General features: G+C 50.1%; 2 protein-coding genes and 1 pseudogene across 2 annotated transcripts in view; 1 reads left to right on the top strand and 2 right to left on the bottom strand.

The window, feature by feature from the left end:
* ALDH3B2 (aldehyde dehydrogenase 3 family member B2) overlaps positions 1–360 on the bottom strand; it is a 7,023-nt gene extending 6,663 nt beyond the window's left edge. The window contains exon 1 of the mRNA XM_006911010.2: positions 38–360. Coding sequence (XP_006911072.2) covers positions 38–337 — 300 coding nt within the window. The 5' untranslated portion in view covers positions 338–360. The remainder of the gene's footprint in view (positions 1–37) is intronic.
* A 16,426-nt stretch (positions 361–16,786) lies between these two features.
* LOC112479297 lies at positions 16,787–16,905 on the top strand (annotated as a pseudogene).
* A 5,420-nt stretch (positions 16,906–22,325) lies between these two features.
* Positions 22,326–26,742, bottom strand: part of UNC93B1 (unc-93 homolog B1, TLR signaling regulator) — a 10,163-nt gene continuing 5,746 nt past the window's right edge. Inside the window, exons 8-11 of the mRNA XM_006911009.3 lie at positions 26,557–26,739; positions 25,790–26,063; positions 23,880–23,998; positions 22,326–23,099 (exon numbers count right to left, since the gene is read on the bottom strand). Of these exons, the coding sequence (XP_006911071.1) occupies positions 22,767–23,099; positions 23,880–23,998; positions 25,790–26,063; positions 26,557–26,739 (909 nt within the window). The 3' untranslated portion in view covers positions 22,326–22,766. The remainder of the gene's footprint in view (positions 23,100–23,879; positions 23,999–25,789; positions 26,064–26,556; positions 26,740–26,742) is intronic.

Raw genomic sequence — 26,742 nt, 5'->3', positions numbered from 1 at the left:
CCCCAGCCCCCCGCCTGCCTCCCCGCCACCCCCTCACCTTGCGCAGGTCCTGCTCCAGCGCCTGCTGCAGAAGCTGCCTGTTGTCCCGCAGGAAGCAGCCCAGGGCCTTGAGCTGGGCAGCCCGGAACTCGGCCGGCCGCGTCAGCCCCGAGCTGAAGGCCTCCCGCAGTCGCCGCAGAGTGTCCTCGAAGGGGTCCATCCTGCAGGGGGTGGGGGCGCGTCGTGGACCGGGACTCCCCCACCTTCTCGGCACCCACCCCCGCCTGCCTGCACCCAGTGGGCCCACAGACATCCCTATGGAATTCCTGTGTAACCCCAGAGGCCCAGGGCTGGCCATACACCCACACCTACATACCCCCCCCACACGCACACACACGTGCACACTTACACACACACATACACACCCACACCCCCCACACATGCACACACACACCTACACACACACGCACAGGCCCACAGACATCCCCACAGGGACTCACGTGTAACCTCAGTGGGCCAGGGACGGCTCTGCATGCGCCCAACACACACGCCCCACCCATATCACTGTCTGAGGCTCCCTAGAGCCCCTCCTAGGCTTAATGCCTCGGCCTTGAATCAAATTCAAGACCAGGGAGGAGGAGTCTGCGAAGGGCAATGGTTCCTTGGCATCCTGATGCCCATCCCAGGACCGTGGGCAGCTCAGTCATACGTTTCCCAAGTGAGACAGGTGAGGTGGGGCTTCCCTGCCTTTCTTAACTGTCGTCCATTGTCTGTGTTCTTGCTGTGCACACCTGAAGTGCCTGGGGACAGCCTCTGGCTCCGCTTGTCCATGTCCGGTCCCCAGGCCCAGCCCCATTGTTGCCAAGTAAAATGAGGAAGCAGACCCCTGGGTAGGGACTGAGGTCAACAGTGTCCCCAGCTGGCTCTAGCTGCTCATCTAAAGTGCTTCCTTGCCTTGCCCGCTCACTGCAGGGGAACGGGGGACCCAGGGCTTCTGAGGGGGTCTGACTAGGGACTCCTGTCGGCCTACTAGGCAGGCGCTGGCTGGACCCGCACCACAGACGTGGCCAGCCCTTGCGGTCTAGACAGAGGGGTAATGACACCGAATCCAAGACACACATGAATGGGCCCACAGACATTCCCACTGGGACTCCCGTGCCACAGGCTCCGTGACAGGCCGGTCAGGGACCCCGAGTCCAACGGGCTCGCACTGCAGTGGGGGAGGGGCAGGTGTCCTGGGCAGAGGGCACCACATCTGCAGAGGCCCCGTGACGGCAGATCTTGAGAAAAAAGATGCAGCCAGGCAAGGTCAACGGCCTGACCAAGCCCTCACTAGGGAGTCGGAGCTTGTCCTGGGGGCTCTGAGCTGGCGGCGGGGGCTGAGCATGGGGCATGCGCCATCTCATGTGGGCCTTGCGATCTTATCGGCACTGCATCGAAAGAATGAAGAAACCGAGGCTCTGAGAGGTGACCTCATCTGCTCTCCTCACAGCTGCCGGGCGGTAGGCTCCGGGTGGCCCCGCAGCCCCTCTCCCGCCAGCTCCGCCACCCCAAGCCAGGGGGCGCCTGCACTTCTAATCCACTTCTCAGCATCTTTCTGCAGTTTCCAGAGAAAGGAACTGTGAGTGTCATGTTTACAACCTGAAACCAGACTCAGTTCTGGCTTCACCTCCCAAGATGCAACTCTGTCCCCTCTCCCAACTCCCTAGCACAGCCTCGGTGACAGCTGCCTGGTCCCTGTTTGTCCCTGCCTCCTCCCCCAGCCCAGGAGCCCGTTGAGGGAGTACCGTGTCTGTCCTCATGCCTGGAGCTAGGCCAGCACAGGGCCAGGACGGAAGGTTCCTCTGAGGATACTCCCAGGCATCACCAGGGGGAAAAGTGAGACCTCAAGACAACCGTGAGGACACATGGCACAGTCAGGGCAGGACGGCACCCAGCCACCTGCAAGGAGCCAGGCCCCGGCCGTGGCCCCTGTCCCGTGGCCCCACATCCCATTCTCCCCGTGCTGCTGCCCCCTCCGCCCCAGCGCCTTATACCCTGCGGCCCCTCCGCCCCAGGCCCTCGCCCCCACGGCTCCACGCACCCCAGTGTGGGATCCGTCCTCGAATCCTTCACCAAGCCTTTGCCCGCTTTGCACGACATTCTGCCTCCGGGTGCGCCGACTCTGCTTCTGCCCGTCTTGCCGCCACCAGACTCCCTGTACCCATACGAAGCAGTGGAGTGGCGCGGGGACGACCCAGCAGAACCACCAAGTCAGGCCAGTCACCATCTGGTTCAGACGCCCACACTTCTGAGGCGGCCACACCCCACCCTGGAACAAGTCTGGCAACTCCAGACTGGCAGGAGTCATCTGGTGAGCAGTAAAATCCAAGGGCTGGGGTGGAGTGAGAGGCTGAGAATGTCATCGGGGCCAGTGTTATTGTCTCGTCTATTCTTGCATCTTCCCATGTGCTAGCTGAGGGCCACCGCTGCCTCCTCCGGGAAGCCCTCAGCTAGCACAGCTCCGCAGCCTCCCACCCTCCCAGGTCACCGCACCACGTCTCCCGTGCACCCCACCCCGCCCCCACACCCCCACCACAGGACTCCTTCCTTTGTACCATCCTAATGCGCCTGCCTGGCATCAGGCGGAGGACGGAGCCTGATGGGCTGGGGCACCTGCGGCTGCAGCCAGGGTGTCGGTCCTTTCTTTTTTTATTTTCCCATATACCGTGTGACCCTGGGCAAGTTGCTTAAGCTCCCTGAGTCTCTCTGAGATAACGACAGTGCTTCGTTGTCTTAGTTCTTGAGAGGATCACATGGGAAGATGCAAGAATAGACGAGACAATAACACTGGCTATTAACAAGTGTTTCTCAAGCACCTGCTGGGTTCTGAAAAGGACAGCAGTTCCGGGCAGAGCACGTGAGAACCTGTGCGCCCCCGAATGAGGTTCTCCTTGGGGTGTGACTGGAGCCAGCCCAGCGGGAGCGCCAGCCCACCGCAAACCCAGGAGCTTCGGATGTGGGTGGCGACAGGGCAGTCAGGACAGGGGGTGGGGGTGGGTGACCGAGGAAGCCTGGCACCCCCAGCCCCTGGATTATGCATTTCAAATGGGTCAATTCTATCTCAATATAGCTGTGAAAATGAAAACAAAACGAAACAAAACAGAAAACCGAACCCATAAGAAGCCTGAAGAGCCCATAAGCAAATGAAAATATGTTCGACTTCCAAGCATTGGTAAAATGTAACATAAAACAATTGCGAGACGCCTGTGTCTACCCATTGTATGACTTTCCTGGTGCTGTCATAGCAAATGACGACAGACGCGGTGGCCGAGGACAACAGCAATGTGCTGTCTCACTGCCTTGGAGGCCGAAAGTCCAAGATCGAAGGGCCGGCTCAGCTCTGCTCTCTCCTGAGGCTCTAGGGCATGTCGACTTGAAAAACAGAAGTCAGTTATGTCCCAATAAAAACGGGTTTATTCAGGAACAGTGAAGAATTGCACTTCGGGACAGGCAAGCCAGAGTAAGAGCCATTCCGGCTGACAGAGAGAAACACTATTTTATGGAGAAAATAATTTAATGCGGCCTTAAAGTAGGGATAAGGTAGCATCGAGACCACCAGGACAGCAGAGCGACTGAACCCAGGCAAGGTCCCTATATAACATCTAAGATTTGGCAGGTAGGGGTGGAGATGCCTCGTGGCCACCCGAGACAAGCCTGGCACGTTTCTTGGTCATTGAAACAGCCATCCACCCATCTGGAGCAGTCTGCCTCGTTTTTCGGCGGCTCCCTGCCCTCTGTGCAGGTGGCGGGTCCCGGGTCACACCGGGAAGCAGCCCAGGAGGTTCTAAACCCACATCTGCCATCACTGGACATTACCTAGGATCGCCTTGCGCGTTTTTAAACCTCACGCCTTGTGCGTCGGAGTCTACTTACCTTGCTGCTACTTGCTTTACTCCTCAACGTCCTATTTCTGAGGTCTTCCCAGCCCGGAGCGATCCTTTGTTGAATAAACACATCCAGGATTGACTGGGTGGGCCCAAAATACAAAGGCCAAGTGTCCTTAGAGAAAAGAAAAAGAGAGATTTGAGACAGAATGAGAAGAGGCTGCGGGAAGACAAGGCGGAGACTGGAGTGACATGGTCACAATCCGGGCAAGGCCGGGAGCCACTGGAAGCTGGAAAAAATCTTCCCAGATTCAGAGGGAGCGCAGCCCTGCCACACCTTGAGTTTGAACTTCCGGCCACCAGAACCATGAGGGAATAAATGACTGTTTTCTAAGTGGCCGAGTTTGCGGTCATTTGTTATAGAGATCCTGGAAATTGATACGAGGGGTATGCGACGTGGGTTTTCTGCTAGGTTGTTTTTCTTTTGTCTTACTGATTTTCAGGGTTTATCGATATGTTCACAACGGTAATCCTTTGCCAAGTCTCTCTCTTTTTTTTTTTAAGTTAATAAACTTTATTTTCTAGAGCAATTTTAGGTTCACGCAAAATTGAGCAGAAAGTACAGAAATTTTCCGTATACCTCTTGTCTCCCTACCCCCACCCCTCCCCACAGGGGACAACCCCACAATTAACGCCCCCCCGCCACCAGATGGTACATTCGTTACAGATGAACCTGCACTGACACGTCATCATCAGCCGAAGTCCCCAGTTCACGTGATGGTTCACGCTTAGCATTGTACGTTCTATGCGTTTGAACCAATATGGAATGACACGTATCCACCATCGTAATGTCATACAGAGTACGTTCACTGCCCTAAACTTCCTCTGAGCTCTGCCTATCTATCCCTCCCCCTCCCAAAGCCCTGGCAACCACTAATTTTTTGTGTGTTTGTTTTCAGAGTTTGGCCTTTCCCAGAGTCCCATAGAGCTGGGACCATACCACATGTGGCGTTTTCGCGCTGGCTTCTTTCATGGAGTAACACGTACTTAAGTTTCTTTCTTTTCTTTTCGTGTCTTGATAGCTTTTTTGTGGTGGTGGTTGTTTGTTTGTTTGTTTGTTTTTAGCACAATAAAATTCTGTCGTCTGAATGCATTACAGCTTATTTATCCATCACCTACCGAAGGACGTCTTGGTGGCTTCCGAGTTTTGGCCATTATGAAGAACGCTGCTATTGACATCCATGTGCGGGTTTCTGTGTGGACATCAGTTTTCGGTGTCTTCGGTTGAATACCCAGGAGCACGATTTCTGGATCACACGGTAAGAGCACGTTTAGTTTTGTAAGACGCCGCCTCACCGTCTTCCAAAGCGGCCGTGTCATCTTGTGTTCCCGTCAGCAGGGACGAGAGGCCCCTTTTGCTCCACCGTCCCCAGCGTTTGGTGGCGTCGCTGTCCTGGGTTTTGGCCTTTGCAATAGGCGTGTAACGGTATCTCATCGTGTTAATTTGCGTGTCCCTGATGACACGTGATGCTGAGCTTTGTTTTTATGTGCTTACTTGCCATGGTCAGGTGTCTGTTTAGGTCTTTTGCTCATTTTTAAATCAGGTGGTTTATTATTTCGCCAACACTGTACCGTCTTGTTTCCTGTAGCTTTACGGTGAGTCCCAAAGTCCGAGGGGGCCACACGTCCAACGTTCTGTCATTACAGCTTCAGATTTTGCTTCTGTCGCTTTCTCTCTCTCTCTTCCCTTTCTGGCGGCTTCAAAGCACACACGTTACGTGTTTGTTGTCTGTCCCACAGGTCTCGAATCTTCTGTTCTGTTTTTTATTTTCAGTCTCCTCTTTGCTCTTCATTTTCGGAAGCTTCTGTTTTCATATACTCAAACTCAGAGATTCTTTCCTCAGCGTGTCCAGTTTGTCAAGAAGCCTATCAAAGGCATTTTTCATGACCAGTACAGTGCTGAGTTTTTTTTAATCTTCAGCATTTCTTTTTGATTCTTTTCAAGATTTCCATCTTTCTTCTTACATTATCTACGTGTTCTTGCATGCTGTCTACTTTTTCCATTAAAGTTCTTAGGATGCTAATCATAGTTTTTTATTTTTTTAATTCTGATCTGATCATTCCAACACTTCATATTTGATTCTGGTTCTGATGCTTATTAAGTCTCTTCAAACTGTGTGTTTTGCCTTTTAGCATGCTTTGTAGTCTTTTTTTTCTTTTTCTTTCTTTTCTTTTTTTAAGGCAGACACAATACACTGGGTAAAAGGAATTGCAGTAAATAGAATTTGAAACGTAGAGGTAAAATGGCCGGAGAGAAGACGCTTTCTCAGCTCCATCAGTTGGTGAACCTCACCATGCTTCTCCACATTTTCCCCTCTTAGGTGGCACAGGATGACTAGAGTGGCCTGGAGTTCAGTATTTTCCTGACCTCACAAGGTTAAGGGGGGCATTAACCTTGGGTATTTCCCTTCCCTCATGTAGGTTAGGCTCTGGCAGCTTCCCCTGAGGTCAGGGCTTCATAACAGAATATTCTGGAGGTTTTCCAAATGTGTCCTCTCTCTCTGTACAAGCACCAGGAGATTTGTTCTCCTATATTCATTACGAAGACCTCATGGGGCTCCTAGGGGTCGAACTCGCATAAGCACGGGGTCCCCCTTATGACTGGGTTCCCCTGGAGTTTTTAACTCTCCGAATTGTTTACATCAAGCTTCCAGCAATTCTCCAGTTAGGGCTCAGGTTTTCCTGCTCAGCACTGGTTTCTGCAGAGGCTCCTGATCAGAGGGTGTAGAAAGTGGTGGTCCCCTGTATTCATCTATCGCTCCAATCGGGGGGTCAGTACTTTGCCCTGTGACCTCATTTCTCCAACAGATCTCAAAACAGTTGTTTTTCAGTTCAGTTAGCTTTTTGCTTGTTCTTAGGATGAATTCTAAGTTCCTTACTAGAAGTCAAGTGTATCCCTTGATAACATCTTCTCGGAGAGAGCCTCTCATCTTCCCACTGTGTCTACAGTATCTTTTGTTAGATTTGAATTTAACATCGAGGAAGAGAAAAGTAAGCCCTGACATCCGGGAGCTGGGTTGGCACCATCTCAGAACTTGGTCTTCTGCAACACGTGAACGATTTCACAGAATGGCAACATCTGCCAAAGCTGTCCTGGGACCGGAATGGATTAAGAGAAAAACGAGACCATTCCATAAACACGACTGAATGCAGACAGCGATGAGCATTGTCGGACCATGAAAACCACCTGCTAGTTCTCTGTCCTGGCTCATCTGAGTGCCTGCTGCTGCTGGACCCTCATGCTATTTCCGGCCTCAGTAGATAAGATTTATTAAGATTATAAGAATATCCGGCGTCTAAGAGCACCCAATCCAGAGCAAAGTCCAATTTCCTTAAACCTTTCCCCAAATCACCTGACACAAACACAAATCTTATCTGCCCCTCTTACTGAGATGCCTCTCAGTTCCCCATGCTCTCACCAGCAATAAATCCGGTTTGTTCAAAGACAAATGTGTCCTTGGTGGTCTTTGGCTAAAGGACATTGATGATGTCCAAGTTCGCTTTTTTTTTTTTTTTAAGATTTTTGCTTTTTATACCTTGTTTAAGAAATCTTTCTCTATCCTAAGGTTATAAAAATTGTGTGTGTGTGTGTGTATGTGTGTGATCATTTGCTTCCAGAAGTTGGCTGTTCATGTTGAATTCTGCTGAAATTTATTTACTTTTGTGAATGGTATGAGGTAGAGATCTAACTTATTTTTTTTTCCTATAAGGATAACCAGTTGTATTAGCAACTGGCTGGATGATAAATAATTTATAGTAAGTCTATTCCTGGGCTGTCTAATTTGTCCCATTGAATTTTTAAATTTCTCTATTCCTATACAAATACCACACTGTCTTAAATACTATAGTTAAGTAAAAAGTCTTGAAATCTATTAGGGCAAGTCTCCCTACCTTACTTTTCTTCCAAATTACCTCGGCTTATTCTTGGTCAATTTGTTTTTCATAAACATATTAGAATCAACTCATGAAGTTCCATGAAAATTTCTATTGGGTTCTCGATTAGAAGTGTGTGAATTTGTAAATTATTTTTGGTGAATCTGACATCTTTATGAATTCTCCCATCCATGAACATGGTATATCTCTCTACTGGTTTAGCTCTTTGCTAATTTTTTTCAATACAACATAGTAATTTTTTCCACTAGCATATCTTTAGTTAGATGCACACCTAGCTTATTTTTATTGCTATGCTAAAATTCTAGAAATGTGTAGGCGAAGTATGAAAATGCAATTTTCTTCTTTGTGTTAATCTCATTTTCATTACTAGTTCTAACAATAATGGGATTTTTATGTAAATGAAGATAAAATTTGTTGAAATCGATGGTTTTGCTTTTTCTTTTCAATTTTAACACCTTACTGTTTTTAATTTTTGTTTTATCATGTGGACTGGGACCTCCAGCACAATGTTGAAGAGAAGTAAATGACAGTGGGAATTATTGTCTAGTACTTGTTTTTAATGAGACAATGTCTAACAATTCACCTTTGAGTATGTTTATTGTAGGGTTTTGGAAGATTTCTTTACCAGGTAAAGGATGTTCCCTTCTATACCTAGCTTGATAAGAAATCTTGTTTTATTTTAAATTATGAATGGATACTGGATTTCATCATGTTTTCTTTTTCTGTTGAAATGATCATATGCCCTTTCTCTTTTAACCTACTAATACATTGAGTCATATTAGAAGATTTTTTTGTGTATTATAAGATTAGTTAACAAAATATCATGCACTTCTACATCTCTGTTCATGCATGACATCGCCTATTATTTTCTTTCTCTATTTTTGGTATCAAGGATGGAGTAGCTTTATGGAGTAAATTGGAGAGCATTCTCTTTTTTCTGTTCTCTGGAAGATGCATGTACGATTGGGATTATCTATTCCTTGAATAGCTGGTAACACTCTACCTATAAACGCAGCTGGCCTAAAGATTTCTTTGTTGTTATTGTCATACGTGTGTGTAAGACCGCAGAGAATAATATGACTCCGAGGTAACTGGTAGCTTCTAAGATGGCTCCCAATGAGCCCTGTCTCTGGATGTTCATGTCCAGGTGCTCTAATCCGCTCCGCCTGAGGATGGGTTGGACCTAGTGAGTTGCTCCTAAAGAACAGAATACAGCAAAAGTGATAGGATGTCATTTATAAGACTAGCTTATAAAGGGTTATGATGCACAGAACATTTAGAAGATTATACACCATGACTTAGTGGGGATTTATTCCAGGAAGGCAAGGGTGAGTCAACATACGAAAAGCAACCAATGCAATACACTACATTAATAAAATGAAAGGGGGAAATAAAACATGATCTAGGAAGACCAGGTGCTGTAGGCCTAAAAAAAAATTAAAAAAATAGGAGATCGTAAGCTGACAAGGTCCTTGCAATCTGTGAGGTCAACCAAGGGTTGCCTCACCTAGAAAGAAAGAAAAGGAAGGAAGGAAGGAAGGAAGGAAGGAAGGAAGGAAGGAAAAAAACTCGCACCCCCCGAAACCGACTGAGACATAGCACAACTAAATTGTTAAAAGCCACAGACAAGGAGAAAACAATGCATCCAGAGCAGGCCGCGTGCTGCGTTACACAGAGAAGACGGACAATGACGACAGATACCTTGTTCGATATAATGCAAGCTGGAGATAGTGGTGACCCCTTCAAGAACTAAAATCTATATCTATATCTATATCTATATCTATATATCTTAGTCAACAAATTCAACACCGGTTCATAATTTTAAAAACACTCCACCAAACTAAGAGTTGGAGAGAACTCTAACATGATAAAGGGCATTTATAAAAACCTATAGCTGAACCTCAGCGAAGCTCCTAGTTGCTGTCAGGACAGAGTTTGACTGTGTCAGCAAGACTGAAATGCAGCTGGCACTGAGGCTAGGGGTGCCACCAGAAGGCATTCACTCTTGCAAACGAGTGTCTCAGATTAAATATTTGCCAGTAATGGAGTCCAGATGATGACTTTTAATAGTGAAGCTGAGTTGACGAAAGTGGCCAGGGCCCACCCAGAGCCAAAGCTGGCTTTCCATATTGCCATTGATGATTCCAAAGTGTTAAATTTGGAAGAGCCACATGCCAGCGCTCTGCTTGTGTCCTGTGCCTGGGAGAGTTGGCTGAAATGCCACCCAGTAGCCTCTGCTTCAGTGAGCGTTAATGTGTAGCTGCAGCTGCAAAGTGTAGCCAGAACTAAGTAACTTAATTACTGCTGGTTTTGAAATGTCTTTGTAAGGACGGTGGCCACAGATGGAACAATACGGAAATTAAAAGGTAGAGGTCACACGTATCTGTGTTCCTGCGGAAACTGCTCGAATATCTGTTTTGTATGGATTTTTATTCATTTTTATTCATTTTCCAAACAAGTTGCTGAAGAATGCCCCTTGGCTGCTGAGCAAGCATTTGTAGCTTGTATGTTGGCAGAATGGGCCAGAAGCTTAGTGTTGTGAACTGTTTTAAAAATAAAGTATCTTATACAATGCAATATATATATATATGCTTTACTGTTGAATTGTACACCTGAAACTTACTGGATTTCGATAACCAATGTCACCATAATAAAAATAAAGTATCTTGAATAAAGAAATCAGTCGTGTTTCTATGCACTATCAATGAACAATCTGAAAAGGAAATTATGAAAACAATTGCATTTACAATAGCATCCAAAAGAATAAAACACCTAGGAATAAATTGAACCAAGGCAGAGGAAGACTTGTACACTGAACTGTGAAACTTTGCTCGAAGAAATTAAAGAAAGTATAAAGAAATGGAAAGATATCCCATACCCATGCATTGGAAAACTCAAGTTGTTGTTTTTTTTTAAAGTATAATTCCATTTTATTTTTTTCCAGAGGACAGTTTTTCTTCAGTCCTTAAGGATTTAGCTCTTTATATGTGCTTTGGCAGAGGTTGCAGGTCTAAATCTGGGTGGGGGTGTTTACTCCTTCCTGGTTTGACAAGAATGACTCCTGATTACCTTGCTGTGAATGGCACCATTCACGCAGTAATGCAGTTACACGCACGACTTGGGAAGCACGTAGGCGTAGAAGACTTGCTTCAGAAATACCCCTCAAGGCTGTAACCTCTACTACGTTTCGATCGATGAATTTCTTAAAGTCCTTGGGCACACATCGAGCACAGTTGGCACGGCGAACGGGCTGCACACGGCCGCAGTCACTTTTGGCACAATTATTGTTCTTTCTTCTCTTAGTTATCTTAGAAACGAGGACCTGAGAGCTGGAAACTTAACAAGTGTTAATATGGCAATAGTCACCAAAGTGATCTGTGATACAATGCAATCTCTATCAAAACGCCGATGTTTTGCAGAGATGGAAAAGCTTATTCTCACATGTAATTGCAAGGGGCCCGAAAGAGCCAAAATGATGTTTACAAAGGAGAACCAAATTGGAGGACGTACATCTCACAATTTCTAAACTTACGACAAAGCTGTAGTCATCAAAAACGGTGTGCTACTGGCTTAAGGACAGACATATGTACCAGTGGAACAGCATTGGGAGTCGCGAAATAAACCCGAACATCTATGGCCAATTGCTTTCCAATGACGGTGCCCAGATCACTCAGTAGAGAAAGAATCGTTTCTTCAACAAATGGTATTGAGACAACTGGATAACCACATGCAAAAGAAATTGAATACCTACCTTGCTCCAGATATAGAAATTAACTCCAAATGGATCAACGACATAGTATAAGAGCTAAAACAATGAAACTCTTAGAAGAAAACATAGGGCTAAATCTTCGTGACCCTGGATTTGGCGATGGAGTCTTAGATTTGACACCAAAAGCATGAACAAAAGAAAAAAATAGATAAATTAGGCTTAAACAAAATTTAAGACTTTTGTGTATCAAAGGATGTTATTTAAAAAGTGAAAAGACAATCTATAGAATGAGAGAAAATATTTGCAAATCATATATCTGATAAGGGTTCTATATCTAGAATATATAAAGAACACTCGCAACTCAGCCACAAAAAGGCAAACAACCCGATTTAAATACAGGCGAAGGACTTCAATAGACTTTTCTCTCCCAAAAATCTACAAATAGCCAAAAAGCACACAAAAAGATGTTTAACCTTGTTGATCATTAAGGAAATGCAAATCGAAACCACAATAAGACACCGCCTCACACCCACTAGGATGGCTGTAATGATACAACAACAACAAAACCCCATAAAAACAAAAAATAACAACAGTTGACAAGGATGTGGGGACATTAGAATCTTCATACGCTGCTGGTGGGAATGTAAAATGGTACATGCTTTGGGAAAAACAGTTTGGGAGTTCTTCAGAAGGTTAAACATTAGGATTATCCAGAAAAGCAATTCTACTCCTACGCATATACCCCCCCAAAACTGAAACCAGGTGTTCAAACCAACATTCATTCACGAATGTTTGTAGCAGCTTTATCCTCAACAAGCAAAATGTGGAAACAGCCCAAACGTTCGTCAATGAAATATTATTTGGCCATAAAAAGGAACGAAGTACTGCGGTGAACCTAAAAACATGGAAAAAAAGAAAGTCTATTTTTTTTTAAATTAAGTACTGTACTGATACATACACGAACGAACCTAGAAAACTACGTGCTAAGGGAAAGAAACTAGACACAAAAAGTCACATATTGTATGATTCCTTTTATAAGAAATGTCTCAAATAGGCAGCTCCGTAGAGACAGGAAGCAGCATGATGGCGGCTGAGGAACTGGGGTGTGGGGGAGTGGAGGGAGGGATTGCCCAACCGGTATGGGGTGTTCTTCCTCGGCAATGAAAAAGCGTTGAAACTGGAACAAAGGTGGTGATTGCAAAACATCATAAATGCAGATAACGTCCCCGGAGTGTAATTTTTAAATGGTTGGTTGAGCGTTACTTGAATTTCACCTCCACGAAAATAAAAGACGATAACTCCATTCGCTCCCGTGCTTTCTGGTGCTTCTCGCGACGATGAAGCCAGCTGCCGAGTTGCGTGTGAGCTGCCCGGGCAAAAGGCCCACATGGCAGGACATGAAGGTGGCCTCAGGACACCAGCCAGTCAGGAACGGGGCCCGCAGCTCAACAGACTTCAAGGAGCTGCATCCTGCCACGTACGGGGAAGGGACATTGGAAGTGGATCCTTGCCCATCTGAGGCCTGAGATGGCTAGTGCTGACCTTAAAAATAAAACGGTTCATTATTTTACCAGCAAAAAAAAAAAAAAAAAAAGAGTTTATTTGGGAACAGCAAAAAATTGCAATTCGGGACAAGTAAGCTATAGCAGAAGCCGTAGACAAGTCCAATGACCGAAGGAGAGAAGAGTTTATTATTTTACGGAGAAAAAGGAGGCCATTGAGAGGTTTGTTCTGAATGTCACTCCCTTGGAGAAAGGCAAGAGTTCGCGAGCATGTCTGAGCTACGCTGCTGGGGCGGCGCATCACTAGTAGGAGGCGCGATGTACATATTTCCCCCTTGGGACCTGTAACTGAGGTCACCAGGCCTGATTCCTTCCTCTAGAGGAGTCTTCTGTTGGGTCCTGTAATTGAGGAGTCTTCCTGTAATTGACATGCAGCGGTCCTGCGCCAGAGCTCTGATTTCTGGTGATTTCTAGTGAAGTTTGCCATTTTCGACGTTCACACTGAAATTCTGGCTGATGCCTTGACTACGGTCTTATCGTCTCCATGTGAGATACCTTGCTACAGCCATGAGAGGCACAACAGCGCCGGGCTGGTCCAAAGCAATTCTGAAATCCAGCCAGGAAAGTGTTGGCAGCTCTTTGATCAAGTTCCAAAGTCTCCACGGCTCTTGGCTCTGCTCTCTGGGTCTTGGGCCTCTGAGTCATCCTTCTCATTTCAATCATGGGTGAACGTGTTTGCCACCGAGTGGTTTTCTCAGCCTGCTTCCTGATGGTAGAATTCTGGGGGTCCAAAGGCCTCTCTGCTTTATATTGTCTGTGACTTTTCGGTCCCAGCTGGCAAATTATCTCAAAGACGTGGTGGAAATTCTGTGAACGTCACTGAGGTTCGGTCCAGTAGCTGAAAGGTACATCCACCGAGCCTTCTGAGACGAGCCCTTTGCCATCTCGGGCTCCAGCTGGGAGCACTGAGGGACGACAGCCCTAAGCTTGCGGGAGGCCGAACTGCTTGGCAAAACGGTCGCGATCTTGTCTCTGTCCCTAGATCGCAACTTTTTCCTGACAGTGCTCAGAAGTCTTTTCCTAATTACAGCCTCGTTTTTCGTGTCTGGAATATTAAAAAACAGGCTCTGACCGCCCTCCCCCCCCATTTTAAAAATTAGGATAAAATGCGTAAACATAAAATGACTATATCAAACACAATTTTACCACCTTAACCATTTTTCAGCCTACAGTTCGGTGGCATTAAGTACATTTTTAATGTCGTGCAACGATCACTATCATCCGCTCCATAACTTTTATCCTATTCTGAGAGTTCAACTCTGTCTCTATTTCCCACTCCCTCCGACCTTGGCAGCCATCACTTTACTTTCTCCTCCGGGGACCGCATATAAGTGAGAGCATATGGTATTTGTCCCTTGGTGACTGACTGACCTCACTGAGCATAAAGTCCTCCAGGTTCCTCCATGCTGTAGCATACGTCAGAATCGCCCTCCTTTTTAAGGCTGAATGCTATTCCACAGCGTGGACAGACCACGCTTTGCTCATCCATCCGTGGGTCAATGGCACTTGGATTGTTTCCACATTTTAACTCGCGTGAACAACGCCGCTATGAACGTGGTACACAGATATCTCTTCGAGACCTGCTTTCAATTCTTTTGGGGCGCATACCCAGAGTGGACTTACTGGATCATATGGTAATTCTAGCTTCAATTATGTGGCCGCAGAAAGCTCTGTCTCAGGGTCAGGGTCTCCCACGGGCTGCAGTCAAGGTGCCGGCCTTGAGTTTGGAATTGCTACGGATCAGTGGCCCTTCAGTGCCTCCCACACCCCCTTCCCTGACTGAACAGAACCACTGACAGCAGCTAGCCGAGGTGTAATAGGGAGACTCATTTTTATTGTTTTGACCACTAGCAGCTTTCGAGTACCCCTCCCTCCCCTTTGCCCCACATCCGGGTGCCTTCTGTCCCTTGGCATTTCCAAACGTGGAAGCCTCAGCCTGCCCGCGGGCACCCCACCCAGGCTGTACCCCCAAAGCACGATGAAACATTGCAGCCACCTGCCCCCTCCCTTGCCCTGATTTGCTCCAGACCCAAACCGAGCCTCCTCTTTGGGGAACACTTTTTCTGCTCATTACGTCAGTTTTATTTCAAGTCCATGGTGTCATTGGGACCTTCAGCCCAACAGCTGTCAACCCCTGGGCAGGGGGTGCCAGACACTCGAAGAGAAACAGCTGGTGCTGTGAGCAGGGCGGCCAGACAGTGACCGCGAGCTGCGGACCTTCTGTCCCTCAGCTTGCTGACTGGGCCCACCCCACAGACAGCGGGCTTGGGCGGTGACACATCGCCGGCACACTCGCACTCCGGGCTACGCCACTTTATGGTGGTTCTACTGGATTTTACCAAGCCTCTGCCGTAAGCTTAGCCCACCGAAGCCAGACGCTACGCTGGGAGTGGCCAGACCCTCCACCTGCGATTCGTATTCATCTTCGAACAGGCACAGTACACCTGTGCTCGGCTCCCCAGGACCCCTGACAAGTCCAGCCTTGGCATGTAACCTGTCAGTTGTATGCCATTGTCCCCTAGAATCCAGGCGTGACATTTCACTGATGGCACTTTCCACATTAGACATCCACATGCTTGCTAAAGCGTTTTCTACTAATATTTCTTGGGCCTCTTTAGGTTTTTGAAGTGACATATTGATTCACAAATTTCGTTAGAACCTGTTTATATAATTTCTCATACGTTTGCTCAGTATAAATGGAGCCCTCCTTAGCACAAGGCCCAAGGCTCCTAGGCGCCCCGGGACACTGAATGGGCTCCTTGGCCATGAGATGTCCCACAACTTGCCTTGCCGTCCCCTGGCCCCTTTCATTTCAAGATCGTCCTTTTTGATGTATGGGACAAGGATCTCAGGGAGCTGGAACCTTTGACTTATTCTCCTTTTTACTGTCTATGTAAGTAACAAACCTTAAATCTAAAAGTGATTCATTGTGTCTTCACCAGCCAAATCAGTCAGGCCTTGACCTTGGCTAACCCTGTCATGTGTGGGCGTGACCTGCTGCACCATTAACAGTATAACGAGCACCCCTCTGATGCCCCAAGGCACCTGTTTCCAGATGAGACCTTAGCCACCCTTGTGCTTATACCTCTTAGCGCCTCTGAATGACTCAGGACGGCCACCAAGACCCATGGGTTTCTGGTGTGAATGCCTGCCTGCCCCAGCTCCCAGACACACTCCCCTAGACCACTGCTGGCTGTATGGAGGCCTCGCTAGAGACTGAGCTTGCTGGTTCTGATCTGATGGCTCTTCGGACAGTTGCCCATTATGTTTTGGGTCACGGAGGTAGGACCCTACAGGTGCAGCTCGGCCACAGACACCTCCTTGCTACAGTAAAGATGGCATCTTCAGGATAAAGCCAGACTTGGGTCATCAGGCAGAATTAGTGCCCCGTCACCCCCCATCCCCTGTATCCTCTGTCTCTAGCCAGACTATGATGCTGAGGGAAGCCACCCTCCTCCCAGACCCCTTAACCCCTTTGGGGCCCCTAGGAACAAGTGAATGAATGGAAAAGGAGTCTCGTGCATTTTGAAGCTTGGGTGATAGAGCCCATGGGGTTGCGCCCCCCAGGGGCCTTTTGGAGCGTGAGACCCAAGGGCCAGCCCAGAAGGCTGAAGTGCAGGCTACTATCAGCACCAGATGGAGCCTGACCAAGCCCGCGCCTCATCCACACTTCTGCTGACTCCTGAGCTGTGCCGTTTCTAAAAATAGAACTAAAGGTCTACGGCCATACCACCCCGAACAAGCCTGATCCCGTCTGATCTCGGAAGCTGAGCAGGGTCGGGCCTGGTTAGTACTTGGATGGGAAACCGCCTAGGAAGACCAGGTGCTGTAGGTGTGAAAAATAAATAAAATAATAAGGGATTGTAAACTGACAAGGTCCTTGCAATCTCTGAAGTCAACCAAGGGTTGCCATGTCAAACAAACAAACAAATAAATAAATAGATAAAAACAGAACTACAAAATGGATGGCCTCACAGCACCGTAGCTCAGCAGTCCCCAATCTTTGTGGCACCAGGAACTGGTGCTCCTATGAGAATCTAACGCCTGATGATCTGAGGCGGAGCTGAGGCGGTGATGCTGGCTCTCAGGGGGCGGCTGCAAATATAGACGAAATTTCGCTCGCCCACCAGCTGTTGGCCTCCTGCTGCGCGGCCTGGTTCCTAACAGGCCACGGCCCAGGGCTTGGGGACCCCTGCCCTAACACACAACACAAAATGATTCATGTTTTGCTTTGAGCCAAATTCTCCAACTTCAGCTATCCTAAGATCTTACCTTCTCACAAAACCCAAAAGGCTCATCTATTGAACATGACACTCAGGAAAATATTCACATTGGCACTCACCCTGTAAAGCAGGGGTCCCAGGTACCAGGCTGTGGCCTGTTAGGAACCGGGCTGCACAGCAGGAGGGGAGCCGCTCCCCAGCGCCGGCATCACCGCCTCAGCTCCACCTCAGATCATCAGGCATTAGATTCTCATAGGAGCACCAGCTTCTGGTGCCAAAAAGTTTGGGGACCACTGCTGTAAGGGACAGAGGCCAGATCAAAGCCGAAGGGGGTGCCACGGAACACGATCCTCTAATTAGAACTCCCAGGAGGATTCGATCCTTACTGCTTCCCGATGTAGATCCAGCTAAGCTGCAAAATTTACTAAACATGAAACGCATGATTGACAGCCCCGAGGACCATGTCTCGTAGGACAGTTAAGAATTGAAATTGGCCTCCTAAAGTGCCTTCCACTAGAAGGTGCTCTCAAGTCCTCCTGGCCGGGCAGATAGTACACAAGGTCCCCAAATCAGTCGCTGTCTTTTTTAAGTCGAGGCCTTCCAGGTTCAGGTATTTACACCCGTGGCACTGACAGAAATGCCTTCGCTCAGCCTTCTGGCTGCACCGTGAGTGTGGCTTGAGTCAAGAACTCGGCCACCCATTGCGGGGTCCCACTTTGGTCTGAAATACTCAGTGGGACGCCTATCAGCCCTGTTGCCATCCAGCACCGTTTGACTGATTCAATATTCTGCAGGGGTCCCAGAATCTAAGATAATCACTGAATTCCAACAATATGTAATCTATTGAAATCCTTCAACTGAACGCCTTTTAAATTTTAACAAGAGTCCTACAGACAACAATATGGGCATTACCAGAAGGGAAGGGGGTGGGGGAGGACGGAGAAGGTAAAAAGGGGTCAAGTACATGGAGACGGAAGGAGACTGGACTCAGGTGGTGAGCCCACAATAGAGTATACAGATGTTGTCGTAAAGTTGCATGCCTGAAATTTATATGTTATTAACCAGTGTTATCCCAATAAATTTAACTAAAAAATAAATAAAGGGGAGTCACACTTTATAATAAAAGGCCTCTGCAATGACAGATTATATCCTTCTGAGGCCACCTACCTTCTCGATTCTAGATGTTAATTTTATTAGCAGGTGGAAATGTTCTAAAATACTGGAAATGGTAGCAAAATAAAACGCCGGCGCCCCTGGGCTCCTTATACCCACAGTCGGATCTAATTGCCCCAGGTAGTATGGTTGGCTTTGATCTCTCAAATCCATCCACCTTCCTGCCCCCCTGACTAATGTGACTCTATACCTAAAAGTTGTATATTTGGCTCAAAATTATTATATTTTGAATTCCAATGAAACTACTCATTGGAGCACCCTGGTAAACTCTGCCTAGATGCCTGGCTCATTCCTGATGGTGACAGCACTCTGAACGGCCAGGTCAGTGTCAATGAATGAACTTAATTCCAGGGGTGACTCCCATGTCACCTTCCCCCTTTATGCTCTCCTCTCCTTTAGATCCCTCTAAAAAAATCACACTCCTCCTCGAGTCTCTCCAAGAACAGAACTTTACGTCTTGGCTACTCCTCCCCCTTTTTCTCTTATACTCCAAATGCATCCAAAAATATGTATATTCTTAACTAAAACTTCAGCCCATGCCCTCAATCAAATTGTTGGGTTTACCATGGGCTGAAGAGGCCCTACCCTCTCCAATTACTGCCTACTCTGCTGACCTTCTCGAAACTTTAATTGAAGGCATTTCCCCCACCCCATAGCCCTACAATTATCCCCAAATTTTCAATGGTCGTTGAATGGTATACCAGACTCATTTCTTTCTTTTAATACCAACTTTTTTGATATATTGCATATACCCTAAAATTCATCCTTGCAATATGTAGAATTTAGTGGCTTTTAGTATATTTATAGACTTGTGCAACCATCACTACATTCTAATTTTAGGATGTTTTTATCACCCCGAAAAGAAACCTCGCACCCATTAGCTGTCGCTTTTCTTCCCCTGCTCCCCCCACCCCACCCCCCAGCCACTGGCAACCACGAATCTACTTTCCGTCTCTATGGATTTGCCTATTTGGGATATTTCATATACATGGAAGCACACAATTATGTAGCTTTTGTGTCTGGGTTCTCTCACTTGGCATAATGTTTTCCAGATTTAGACATTTGGTAGCATGTGTCAGTCTCTCGGTGCCAGCAGAAATGTCGAACCCAGCAACCTCCAACTTGCCCATGCACCCACTTTGGCCCCACCCCTTAACTACGACGAAGACCAGAGGCAGGCTTCCTATTCACTCGTGCTCCATTCTAGCCCCAACCAGTACCTTTCTCCTTGGGGAATCCTTTTGCTGTCTTTGCTGTTAAAATGTGATAAATCAATTTTATGCCATGTCCCTTGGTGCCTGAGTGCCTCCATTATCTAAGGCTGCGATCAAAGCGTTGGCTTCGGGGACCTGGTTGCTGGCAGAATTAATCTTTTCTCAGGTTATTGGGCTGAGAGATCGGGCAGGCTGTGTGCAAGGCCACTCTCAGCTAGCTCCAGCAGGGCGAGAAAGTGACGGACAGCCAGAGAGAGCGTTGAGTCTGTGGGTCTCATCCGTCTGCCAGGAGCAGGGAGGGAGCATGTAAAGTCTTCTGACAGGAATGGAGAAACATGATCAGAAGCCACGCTCTCTGCCCCAGGTGGCTGCTCCACTTGCCTGGGCCACCCTCGCACCTGCTCAACACTATTCTTTGTCCGGCATCAAAGATGTTAGAAATGGCTTGGAGCTGTGATGGAATGCAGATCTGTTCCCACCCCCTCTCCACCCCTGCTCCACATTCCCAGAAACCCATTCTTCCAAATTACCATGTCCTAGATTCAGAGAGGCTTTTTGTGTCTGGTTGCCCAACCCAAACTGGAGGTGAGCGAGAATCCTGCCAGGAGGATCTTGCCACATCTGCCACCAGAGAATTTTCCTTCCCATGCCAGACACCGTGGGCCGAGGGCAGCACTGTGCCTCGCCCACCTACAGGTCATACCACGTGATCCTTTCTGGGCCTGCGTTTCACTGAGAAAGTTTGCGTGTGAGGCTGACAGCTTTTGGCTCTTCACCTACCTGAGTGTATAGGCCACCCGGTGGGCAGGCTGGGGAGAGGTGACCGGTGGCTCTCACTATAGCTGTAGCTCTCACTGCCCCCGTGACTGCAGGACCCCCGAAATCTGCAAAAGACAACTTAGTAACTGGCTTTAGTAGGTTTGCCCCAGACTTATGGGGAAAGGGGATCCATTCATAGGCGTCACAGACTATAGCTTTAATCATTTTCTGTAGAACTGGGCCCAGAAAGAACACAGCCAGTCACCTAGGCAAGGGGGGACCACGGGGACCAGCGAGGAACTCGCTGTGGGCCTATAACTTTAATGGCTGATGTTCACTGACAGCTTACTCTGAGTTCCCAAACTTTCTTGGCTCCCGCCACCCTCGGTGTCTCTGTTTTCATGGTTCTCCTAAGCCAAAAGAAATATCCAACAGTTCTATTTGTGATTACTGTAGGTCCAAATAACTTAATATTTATGTTCTAATAATTTAGTACTCATTTAGGAAATAAATCACATCAATAGAAATAAAAAATGTTACTTTTCATTCTTTAATACACACCAGCACTTACTGATCAGCCGTGTGCCCTGGTCAGCTTCTCAAACCTCATCATTGGGCTGGACGCCCCCAGCCTCATTTTCTGTTCTATGATGGTTTTCACTTTGTATCCTCAGAACTACAGGAAATCAGGCTTCTCAAAGACACAAAAATAAATGTGGAGTGATCTAATGATGAAACTGTGAACCACCTGGACTTTTTCATTTGCTCAGAAATGTACAGTATCGCTGCTTCCCTCTAAAATTTAGGAAATTTAAAATATCCTCTGCGCCTTGCGAGTTTCCGGCAGGGCTTGGGGACTTCGGAACCACGGCGCTGAGGGGATTCACTCCCGCCATTTCTTTAACGGAGATAGACTACGGAGAAGGAACCTGTGGCTCAGACGGTAGATCCCTCCCCCCCACCCCGAGGTCACAGAGCCCGGCTTCAGCGCCCCCTAGAGGCTGCTAGAACACAACTCAAGTGAAGGTTGTTGGGACGGAAGGAGGAGGAGTCACCCGTTATGGGTGGGAGAACCCAGGAGACCTCATGCTGGAGTGGGTGTGGACAAGGGTCTGGCCTTCAGCCAGCGGCGGAGGGGGTGTGGAGGGGGAGGAGTGGGAAGGCCCCAAAAGAGGAACTGTTGGGGTGCAGTTGGGGGCTCCATGACCCTCCTGTGGCCCCCTTGATTGCCCTCATCCAGGTGTTCAAAGCCTTCGCAATGGGGTCTCAGTCCCCTTTCCCATAAGGGGCAGGGTGGTGGAAGGGACACGCCAGGCTAGGGGGTCTGCGTCTCTCATGGGCGTTGAGCCTGAAGCCGGGAGAGGCCAGTGGCCACGTTTACCTGCATTGAGACAACCATTTCCCTGGCCCATACTGGGCACAGGGTGGCCCTGACAGGACGCAGAAGTGGGCCCCGCACCTCAAGGAGTCTCCCGGGGTGCTGTGGGCAGAAATGCCTCAATAGATAGAAAAAGGATGGGGGGAGGTTAGGAGGCTGGGGATGCTTTGAAGACTATGGGCCGGGGGCGGCTGGAGCCAGGTCTATGGAATCTGTCCTATCCTCTAGACCCACAAGGGGCTGGCAGCTCGTCACAGTCTCCGCTGTGGTCCCTACAGTTCAGCAGAGGAGCTCCTTTCTCTCGGGCGGTTGGGTTGGGACTGGCAAAAGCTGGCGAGTTAAGGGAGGGGCGGAGTTTTCGGGAGGAGCACAGCCTGGTGGGCGGGGCGTAGGGGACCCACCCCCACCAGTGTTAAGTCAGGGCCTCTGGCGACAGTGCCCCAGAGGCCGGGTCGGCCAGACACGACCGCGGGCCCTCTCCTGACCTCCAGGGCCTGAGACTTCCCAGTCACGACAATACAAAATCTCTTTATTGTTCATTTTCTATAAAAAGTCGTGCCTCGTGGTGGGCCATGGGAATAGGACGTGCAAAGCCGCGACACACTCGGCCCAGGCCTGTAGCTGAGAGCTCGGGCAGGACGGGGGGTGACGGGCTACGGCAAGGGGATCTTGTTCCTGCTCCGAGGCCGGGGCACTAGCTAGGGGGCGGCGGGCCTGCGGAGGGGGTTCTCCGAGAGTGGGTTCGGCTGCGCTCTCACGAACCCCAGGCCCGGCAGGGGCGGGCGTGAGGAGCGGACCCCAAGCTCTAGGTGGCCCTGGGCTCTGGGAGGGTCATTTCCCAAACTTGGAGGTCCTTCCGGAAGATGGCGCAGGGATCAGGGGAAGTTCTCCCCCGCCTTCCTCCGACTCGAGACGCGGTAAACCGAGGCCAGAGAGCAGGCTGAGCTCCTTACTGCTGCTCCTCGGGCCCGTCGCCTCCCTGCGCCTGCTCGTAGGGGCAGGGCCGACGGCAGAGGCCGGCTGGCTCGGGGCCAGGCCGAGGCCCCGCGGGCAGCGCCTCCTCCTCTGCACCCTCCCCCCGCCCGCAGCCGTCGCCTCGCTCGCCCTCCGCGTCGCTCTCGTCCGAGTTGTCCTCCTCCAGGTAGCGGTAGCCGCGCACCTTGTGCTGGGGCCGGGGGATGCGAGGCTGGCGCGGGACCACGCCGCGCCGCAGCTTCTTCTCCATGCACAGGTACGAGATCGTGGCCGCCAACAGCGTGAGCAGCAGCACCGCCAGCTTAGCCTGGGCGCACAGGGAGGGATGCTGGGGACCCACCAGCGGCCGCCCCCCAGCCTCCCCTGCCCAGCCCCTCGCCTCACCCAGATAGCTCTACTGCCACCCGGAATCGTCCCTCTGCGTCCTCTCCTCCCGGGACTTCCCGTGCCACCGCTCCCTCCTTCAGGCCAGGCTCAAATCCCAGCTCTACCCCTCACAGGCAGACGTGAAGATGTTGATATGTGCGGCACACAGGCCTGGTGGCTCCCCTTTATTGGGGCTTAGGTTACTCTGTCCCTTGCATCCAAGGACCATAAGTAATGCTTCTCGGACGTTTGTGACTGTAACCCACAATCAGAAAGAATTCTACGTGGTAACTCAGTACCTACACACATATTCCCATGCATACTCCCTATTTTCTATTCTATTTCCTTTTTTAAAATGTGGGTCAAGACCTGCTAAACCGACCCATCAGCTGGGTGGAAGCTGAGCAGAGGACCCCGGCTTCCTGCAGGCCACGAAGCAGGACAGAGCCTGGGCATCCCTCTCAGACCCCGGCATCGAAGTGGCTGAGACACACCCGCAGGCAAAGAGCAAACTGTGAACCCCTTCGGACACTGGAAAACCTGCCCGCAAGAGGCCAGGCAGTGAGCAAAGGCTGGATGTGGGGCCAGCCCTTGGGGAGTGGTGCCCTTCAGGGGCTGTGAGGCCAGGGTGGGCACTCAGAAGGTATCTGTTGCCTGGATGGGGGGTGGTGGGGGTTACTTAATGCCCCAGAAGCCCTCTCCCCACCCCACTCAGCCTCACCTTCATGGGCAGGCTGGAGCCCAGGTACACGGCAAAGATGGCCACAGCCTGCCACCAGTGGTAGATGGTGAAGATGAAGTCTTGCCTCTCTTTGTCCTCGTACAGGATTCCCAGCAGTGCTGTGGGCAGGCAGGACAGGGCAGGAAGGGGAGAGGTGTCAACCAGGGCCCGAGGTGCCTGATCTCCCATTGTGATCCCCCTAGGTAGGCTCTGTGCCTTGGGAGCAGGAGAAAGCTGTCCTCGTCTGCCTCTTAGTGGAGACTCGGCTTATCGCACTGCCTGGGGAGCTGAGCGGAGGACGGAGCAGGTGAGACGGATGCAGATGCGCCTCACCCTGGGTCATGTGTGGCCTCAAAAGTGGAAAGCGTTACGCGCAGTCACATCCTGTCCTCCCTTAGACCCCAGGGCTCCCGCCAGGCCTGCGCCTCGCCCAGGGCCCAGGGAGGCGATTTGCTGCAGCAACAACCTTCTACAAATCAAACCTGAAGTTGGGAGGTTTGGACTTATGTCCCCCCAAACCCTGCCCTGGGGTGGGCAGAACAGGCATCGGACAGGGAATGGGGAAGACTCAGCTTCTACTCTCAGGACTGTAAGGTGGAGAGTTGCTGCATAGATGTGGATTCACATGTTGGCTCTGTGGGTGACTTGGGGTAAGTTAGCTCCCCGGGGCCTAACTTATGTTCTGTTGTGAGGTTTTAATGTGACAAAGCCCACACAGCACCTCGCAAATCATACCCTCGCCTGCCACTCAGCATATGAACACTCCTTCCTGAGGCCCTGCAGTGTGACAGTATCGCACAGGGCTGCTGCTAGGGACATGGAGCCCCAGGGTCCACAAGGAAGAGACAGGAAATGGAGCTGGGCAGAAGGGGATGCCAGGACCAGGTCCAAGTCCAGACATATCACGTGCCCAAGGCACCCAGGCTGGGTGCTGCCCAGAGCTGGCTGTCCCTAAGCAAAACAGCCACAAGAATGTTGTCCAGTACGTGGGTCTCCATCCCGACCGATACAGACGCCTGACTCTCTCTGATGGTGGGTGCAGGAGTCACCAGAGCCAGCCCCTGTCCTGCCTGTCACAGGCATGACCTCCACCACACCACAACCCCGGGGTGGTGTTCAAAACTGTTAACACACTGGCCCATCAGAACAGATGCCAATGTGGAGGACCCAAATGGCTGCATCTGTGAGTATCCACTGCATGTCACCGGCATGCCCAGCTGTGGGCAAAGGACATCACACAGCTGACCTCTGACCTACCCCTTCCTTTCTGCAAACAGGGCCTTGTTCCCTAGGGCCCCCACCCCAGCAGCCCAGACCTGGGGCCTGGACTCTGCTACGCCGCAGACGAGTTGGGGCTTCCTGTCTGCTCCCAGCTCCTCTATAAAAAGTCCGTATCTGCACCCACACCCTGGGTATGGACAGGGCCACATGCCGCTTCCCATGCTCTCTAGGGCACAGACCCAGGATCAGTTCCCAGTGTCATGAAAACCATGCCAAATGGGCCCTGTCCCCTGGTATAAAAACAAGGTATAGTGTTTTTCTACACTATCCTTCCGGGGTGTCCACAGAGCCCCATACCTACCCCATGGGACCACGAGACCTCACACTGAAGCCCCAGGGTCAACAGGGTGCCATGCCCACCCACGGGTGCCCACATGAGGCCCGTGGCATGCAACTCCCATACCTGCCCCCAGGGTGTCCACGGCCCTCCCCATCTGTCCCTATAGTGGCCATGGGACTTCCTTCCACCCCTGGAGTATCCGCAGGGATCCCCGCCTACGTCTACCATGTCCACAGGACCTCACGACAGACCTTCCTTTGTCCCTGGGATGTTTATGCTGCCCCCAACTGCCCCAAGGTGGACCCAAGGCCCCTTGCCCAGCTAGCCCAGCACCCATGGCTGTACTCACTGCTGAGCCCAGTCTTGTTGAGGGCACTGCCCACACCCCAGAGGACAGCTGCCACGTAGAGTATCCAGATGTGCTGCAGGACCCGAGGGGCGGGGGCCCAGAAAAAGAGGCCGAGAGTGAGCAGCAGGTGGAGTCCGGCCCCGGACACCAGGGGCACCTGGCGCGGCAGCCATAGCCCCAGCAGGCCCAGGGCTGAGGCGGCCGCGGCGCCCAGGCTGTAAGCCACGAGGAGGTGGGCCAGGCGTTCCAGACCCACGGAGCACACGCCGTAGCCCTGGGGGGACAGAGGCGAGCATGTGAGGCGACATGGCCCAGGTTCTGGTTCTCCCGACATGAGGTTTCGCTTTAGGCTACACCGTGCCCTCTATGGGCCACCCTGGAGCCACCTCCCTCCGAGGCTCTTGTCCCGGGGGGGCGGGACAGAGAATGAGAAAATGCTTGGACATTGTCCCCAGACACCAAGGCTGCACCCTGCATGGAACCAAATACTTTATGGGTGCTATCCCAACTCAACGGTATAACACCCTGGGAGTGAGCGTGGTCACTAGACTCACTTCACAGATGAGGAAACTGAGGCTCAGAGAGGTTAAAATAATTCGTCCAAGGTAGGGACAAAGGACATAAAGGAAGAGAAGAAAAGGGATAATTGGGACGGACTCGTACATACTTAGGGATATATTGAAAACTTATTCGTGGTTTATCTAAAATTCAAATCGAACTGGACCTCCTGTGTTTTTTTCTGCCAACTCCACGCAGGCTGTACGTACCAGGGCGAGACCAGTGCAGGCAAAGAGCACCTCGAAGCCGCTGTAGATGAAGAAGGGTACGAGGTGCCGCAAGCGGAAGTCGCGCACGTGCTTGAAGGGCAGCTGGAAGATGTTGCCCCAGCCCACGCTGCGCAGGTCGATCTCCTCCGTGGGCCGGTACGCGGCGCCGCACAGGCCCAGCACCTG

The sequence above is a fragment of the Pteropus alecto genome, unplaced genomic scaffold (genome assembly GCF_000325575.1).
Source record: "Pteropus alecto unplaced genomic scaffold, ASM32557v1 scaffold43, whole genome shotgun sequence".
In the NCBI taxonomy this organism is placed as follows: domain Eukaryota; kingdom Metazoa; phylum Chordata; class Mammalia; order Chiroptera; family Pteropodidae; genus Pteropus; species Pteropus alecto.
The sequence above is the reverse complement of the archived record's forward strand: the minus strand, read 5'-3'. Positions and strand labels throughout refer to the sequence as shown.